The 6,657-nt window shown below is 40.9% G+C and overlaps 1 protein-coding gene across 1 annotated transcript in view; it reads left to right on the forward strand.

Moving 5' to 3' along the window:
- The first annotated feature begins 5,123 nt into the window (after positions 1–5,123).
- LOC107100956 (fibroblast growth factor 14-like) overlaps positions 5,124–6,657 on the forward strand; it is an 80,158-nt gene continuing 78,624 nt past the window's right edge. Inside the window, exon 1 of the mRNA XM_015399660.1 lies at positions 5,124–5,826. Coding sequence (XP_015255146.1) covers positions 5,151–5,826 — 676 coding nt within the window. The 5' untranslated portion in view covers positions 5,124–5,150. The remainder of the gene's footprint in view (positions 5,827–6,657) is intronic.

The following is a 6,657-nucleotide window of genomic DNA, read 5'->3' on the forward strand; positions in this document are numbered from 1 at the left end:
AATACTATATATATTGTTGCCTATGACAGTTTACATAAAAAAAAAATTATTTGTATTTATAATTGACCTTTTTATTGTATCTTTTGTTCTGGATGGATACATTTCACATCAAAGCACTTGAGTCGTCTCCCCTGAACAGTACTATGCATGAACCAGTTCACGTTTTGCAACACTTTTTGTTGCCTCACATAGCATTAAAGCAAGTTAAAATATGGAAATGTTTCTAGGGGTTATTTTAAATAGAAAAAACTCACTATGACAAGTGAAACGTAGGTACCTTAAGTTGACACTAGGTGGCGTAGAGTCACATAGATTTCAGTTTTCTGCTCCTCTAAGTCCAGTACAGTACATCTGGAAAGTAATAGAGAGCCTTACTGGGGGGGAAAAGTGGAAAGATGGTTTAGGAGAAAATTGTAGAAATATTTAAGTTTTATAAAATGATTAAACTACAAAATATAAAGCCCCCCTCAAAAAATGCATTGGTAATTGTTTTCCGTTCCACCAACAGTTGCCTACTTTTGTTGCACTACGTTGTGGCCTGTGGTGATCGGATATTCTCTGCCCTGGAAGAAAGCTGAGACTGAATTTTCTCTTTGAGCCAGCAGATCAATACATCAACAGCTTTGTGCAAACCCACAGAGGCTATAACTCAGCATATCTGCCACTCAGGGTAGATATGGGAAATGACTTTAGAGATTAGGAATCACTTCTTCTTGAAGGAAATGAATATAAATTTTTAATTTGTGACCCATTTCTTTCAATCTTTGCCACCTGTAGTACCCATTATTTTTAACCTAGGACCTCTCCTGAAACAGTCTACCCATTTAACTTTCATCACTACTTAACTGCAGAATAACTGCAAATATCATGTTTTTCAATGGTGCCCACAACAAATCAGAAAATGAGCTTCATTCCAGGAGGTTTTATTGTTTTACCTTAAGTCAGTTATTTAACCTTCCCAGACTTGGACACAACTATGTATATTTGGCCACAATTTAAACACCATTAGTTGGAATGATAATGTTGGTCAATTATCCTTCTTGGATAAAAGAAACCGGACTATACAGAATTGTGCAGTAAAAACAGAACTGGGCTCTGTATTTAAAAAAAAAAAAAACAGATTTCATTAGCTATACTTTGCTTCGTTGTCCCAGTGAAACCCTCAAGCCCTCATACTGTAGTAGATGATTCATTGCACCACATTGATTTGAAATGTGGCCAATCAGCTGCTTCAAAGCCAGTTCCCCTCAGGTCTTCTGTTTACTTTCACTCTGTTTTCTCCCTAAATGACCAGGGTGGGCTAAAGGTTTCCATAAAGCATATCCCTCATCAGAGGAAAGGGGTTCAGTTTGGATCATGAGGTAAAAAATAAAACTCTGTCAATTCACAAATTATCCTATATTTGCTAACTAACAATTCCAGCAAACTTTGTTTAGGATATTACTGCTGCATTAAATTATATTACTTTCAAATCAATCAGTTTGCCACACTTATTAGCCATAAAACTAGTTCATCTATAGTTAATTATTTACTTTCACAAAGAATGGTTCCTATCATACATTAAAAAAATAATTTTATTTATTTACCTCAGTGCTATTATTTATTATCAAGCATGATGGCGACAATTTACTCAATGTTTCTAAGAAAATCACAATGAACTGAAATGGATTTTCTTTTCTTTTCTTAGTAGTCCTCTCCTTTGATTTAAAAGATTTTCAAGCCCCCTTGAAATCTTTTTTACAGTTAAAGAAACTATAGTAACCCTCAATGCAATAAAACAATCTCCAGTCCCATTTAAATAACAAACATACTTCCTTTAAAGTGTAATAATTTCAAGTTTAACAGTTTAATTTACTGTTCAATAGAATTAAACATTTCTATAATGTATTTATTATCTCAAAAGTGGTAATTTATTCAGTTCACATCTACCATGCTTCCCCTGCAGCTACATGGAGCACCCTCTAGGGGGCGGGCGCCCTGTCATTGGGAAGCACTGCTTCATCAAATCCTGAATATAACCAAAATATAACAAAAGTAACTATAGAGTTCGACAAATGAAGAAAAAACAGGCAATATGATTATTGTTTGACACATTTTATACGAATAGGCTTTTTTTCACAACAACCAAAAATTATTTTCAGGATTTTCTATCCAGATCCCAGTGATTATATCTGTCTGGAATAGAAACTACAAATCTAAAATTACTCAAGTCACTTCAAAAGTCTATCCTACTGTGATACGTTTTTGCTTGAGAATTTCCCAAAAAAAGAGGAAACATTGTAAAGATGCAAGTGAAATAATATGACATCACATACCCTTATTTTAACCTATTGCACTGTTAGTCTGTTAAAGCCTAATAATACCTGCCTATTGTGGGTCAGAACCAAAGCTTTCCCAAGTACTTTATCTAATTAGGACAGTTCTCCTGTCAGGATATACAGATATGATCTTCTTATACATAACAGAGATTTGGAAATGAAATGGGGGCATGGACAGAGTGGATCTTTCTTAACAGTAATTTCTTTGTTTTTATCTGGGACACTCTGTAATATTTTGATATGAGGGATTTTTCCTCATATACAAACATTTATGATCTGTACTGGAGTTGTATAAAATGCTTTTTAACTGGGATTCTCGGCCACTCCAATGAGAAGTGAGCCTGGTTGGTAAATGTTACCTTCTGTAACTCAAAGCAACTTCTCTGTCTGAGTAAGATTACAATTTCTGTCAAAAACTGTTGTCATGTTTCATGGTTATTTAATGCATATACATTATGAAGTGTTGTTTAAAGAGTTTATCTTGAGTAATCTCTTCTCATGAAAAGAACTGGAGCAAGAAAGTTTCAAGGTATAAACACTGAGCTTTTCTTAACAGCACTATGTCAGGCCCTGTGGGGTTTTTATTTATGGAGTGTCCTTTATTTGGCTTACATCAGTTTTCCTATCATAGAGAAACACATCCCTATAACATCTTGGTAAAACAATTATATTTTTAAACCATCTGTCTCTGCAAAAAAGAAAGAAAGAAAAAAAAGTTGGGGTTATATCTGCCATGCCAGTTTACCAGTTTGGCTTTGTGTTTGTCAGCGTTTAGTGTGGATTCGGCACCATGGACAGCGCCAGCTGTGGCTGTGAATGAACAATCACTGCAGCACTGAGTGGAGCCCCAAAACTGCATTGGTGATCAGAGTCTTTCCTCTTAATAAAAAACATCCTGCTTGTTCAGGCAAACCCACTAATGAAATACGCATTCATTAGATGAGCAGCTCTAATCATAGAGATAGATGACAAATGTTGTCGTGCAACAGGTGCAGACACACACTGTTGAGATTTTTGAGGCAAGCTTGTAGAGCTCCTGCAGCCAAAAAAAAAAGAAAAAGAAAAGGCGGGTTTTCCCTCTGGATGAGTAATGCTGCTGCGCTGCATGCGGCTTCTCTCTCAGCCAGAGACTGCCAGGAACATATTTCATCGGCAGTGTGGGGAACCACGTGTCTCCTCTAACTAGAAACTTCCTCCACCCCGGCAGGGCTGCACCAAACTGCACTAGAGATCCGGAGGTAGCTCTTTCCTTCAAAATAAAAGTCAGGATTGGGAATCAACCTTTTTGGCACTGAGTTTTGCAAAAGAAATTGTGTTCTTCTGTGTTATTATGTCTTGCTTTATGATCCAGTAAGATAACATATATTTGAATTAAAGTTTAATAGTCAATACTTAACAGAATATTTATACTGCTGCAGCCTTTTACATTGCATCATATATGTGGAACATCTCCAGCTCAGCCAGATTGGATGCAGAGTATTTCTGAATATCCGCAATTTGATTCAATTGAATATATAGGTCTGGACTTCAAATAGGCCATTTAAACATCTGCTTTAACTGAACTGGAAGGTAAACATCTTCCCGATCCTTAAGTCTTTTACAACTTTTTTTTTTTTTACTTTCAAGATTGTTCTGCTGATTAACCTCTTGGACACTAGGCCTGTTTTCGAGAAATATGCTTGAAAATAACATGCCCAAAATGAATTGAAAGTTCAGAGTTTATTTTTATTGTTTTGGTATCAAAATAAAGGCAAGACCCCAGAGAATATGTTACAGGTCTAAAAACCATCTTGGGGCGAGTGCTGAGGACCCAAATTTGGGTCCTCATGTTATGAAAAGGTTAAAAAGCTCCCACACAGCATGACGCTGCCACCACCATGTTTACAGTGATGATTTGTTAAAGTTAATGAACAGAGTTAACTCTGCCATTCATCCACATATGTGCTTCTTCCTCTGTAGCCTTTTGCAGTTTGGTTTTCTGAAAACAATGGCTCAACCAGAGCTCTGACTCTGACAGTATAAGTGGTTGAATGCATCTCTGTAAATGATGCATCATTGATTTGCTTCCAAAATAAACGCGCACGGATGAAGAAATGAGAACACATGGGTGGATGGATGATAGCACGTTTTATTTTGATGCTGCAAACCGGAACATATGTTTGCTGTGACCGCTTCTACTCAGTTTGCTGGTGGGGGTATCTATAGTCAGTGCACCTTGTCGCGTCTCACCGGCCGTCGGTCCCCTCAGCGCCGCTGAAGAGGACTCTGCGTGGTGCCACTGTGAATGGACTGAGTCTGAGGAACTGGATAAGAACCCCGACCCCAAAAAACACCCAAAATAAGGTCACCGCGTCTTCCGCATCAAGTTTCTGGACACACTGAGGGCATTAGATAGAGATTCCAGCAGCTTCTTTTTTTTTATTAACAAGGTGAGGAAAAGCTGGAGGAGGCGGAGAAAGAGGAGAGAGGCAGACTGACAGCAGCAGTATCTTGGCGCATTGGAGTTTATGGATTATTGAGGAACGCGGATCAAATATTTAAAGGAATTATTTTACAGAGAGAGAAAAAGATAGTGGGATATTGAGAGGGGGGGATTCCGTGCAGTGATTCACCAGCAGAAACACTGACTATAGAGAAAAGGAGTGTGTTTGGAAAGGACCCCCCCCCCCTCCCTCCCCTTCCGCCCCCCTCACCGCTGCAGCACTTTCATGCCGCACGGACGGAGTGATGCCACCGAGTTGCTGACGGACACCCGGCAGGTTCTTCGCACTCCTCCCCCCGCCCCCCACCATGCACTGACGGACGCATCGACCCCCTTCCATCCCCTCTAATATGCAATGGTTTTTTGTGCAGAAGCAGACAGCCGCCGCGTACAGCCGACTCCACGCTAGCGCCGCCGCATGCCTGACCGTCGCCGCCGCTCCGCTCCCCACGCCGCGCGGCAGACGACGCCATCTGAACAGGAGCGCTCGGGGGCTTTTGGCGCCGCGGCGGCCGGGCGGCAGCAGTTACCCCTCCTCCCCCGCTGAGGACCACCGGCCGCTGGGGCAAGAGGAGACGGGGAGCGAGGAGAACACAGCCGCAGCGGTCGCTCTTTTCCAGCCGCTCGAAGGCGACGCGGAATACCTTGTGGTCTCCGAGCTTGAGGGGAAAGCGGGCGATAATCCGGGTGAGGAACTGGGCTTCCTGCTGTTACTTTTGTCTATGGTGCAGATCGGAGGGGAGCCGCACCGCCGAACTGAGCCCGACAGCTGGCCGGTTCTGCTGGCATGCAAACAGGGGGGTGTATCAGCCCCCATGCGGTGGGTGAATCTTAGGCATCCACAGAGCCTCTCCTTCTACAGCCCCTTTTCCTCTTCTTCTTCCTCTTCTTCTTCCTCCTCCTCTTCCTCCTCCCCCGTCTCGGCCAAATCCATGCGGTTTATTTGGAACAACATTTTCAGCAAAGGATCGCATATGCTGCAGTGTCTTTGTGGCAAGAGCCTCAAGAAAACCAAGAACCCAATTGGTGAGTTTGTTTGCAAGTGTGTGCCTGTTCCTCCCCAACCCATAGCATGCGTGTGTTCAAGCGTGACAATAAAAGTGACAGTAAAATACTTTATTATGTATATATTAAGGGGAGGGGTAATGCAAACTTATTCGCAACAACACAAACCCTATAGTTGTGGTGCATTTCACTAAATAATAAATGCAGCATGCAGAGACCTTAAGGCTCTTGCAACCTGCAGGATTAAACAAACAGCACAGCTCATATAGGAAATATAAAGAGAAATATTCCTCTTTTTTACATTTTCAGGTTTAAGTTATGAAAGAACTATCCTGAATCAAGACCACCACTTACCACTTTCACAATCTGCTCTGTGAGACACACCACAGAGTACAGAAAGACACTAGTAACTGCTCCCAGTATTGGCATATTGATGTTTTGGAAAGTTGGGGGGTGTCTTTAGAGTCATTAGAGTACAACAGACATCTCTGTAAAGCAAACCATTTTAGGTACTGAAAAAAGGTGATTTTTTTTGAAGGGAGATGTTTTGTAGAAATTCAGCAAAGCCGAAACTTCAAGGTAAACCAACGCTCTCCCTGAAAGAGTGGACTGTGATGTAAAAGTTTCAGGGTGCGTGAAACCACAAGCCAGTGAGCAGAAAAATAAAAATGCAATCCGTGTTTTGAAGTGGTAATGAGGAGGATATCCGTTAATGGTGTGTCTTCTCTTTGACTTCTAGTGGCAACAGACAACTCTTGGATGAGTTATTAAAGGAATAGTACACCCAAAACATGATTAGCCTTCATTTTCTACTCACCCCCATGCTGAACAACACTCTGGAGTACTTTTTTG

This window comes from Cyprinodon variegatus, unplaced genomic scaffold (genome assembly GCF_000732505.1).
Source record: "Cyprinodon variegatus isolate N-32 unplaced genomic scaffold, C_variegatus-1.0 Scaffold1036, whole genome shotgun sequence".
In the NCBI taxonomy this organism is placed as follows: Eukaryota; Metazoa; Chordata; class Actinopteri; order Cyprinodontiformes; family Cyprinodontidae; genus Cyprinodon; species Cyprinodon variegatus.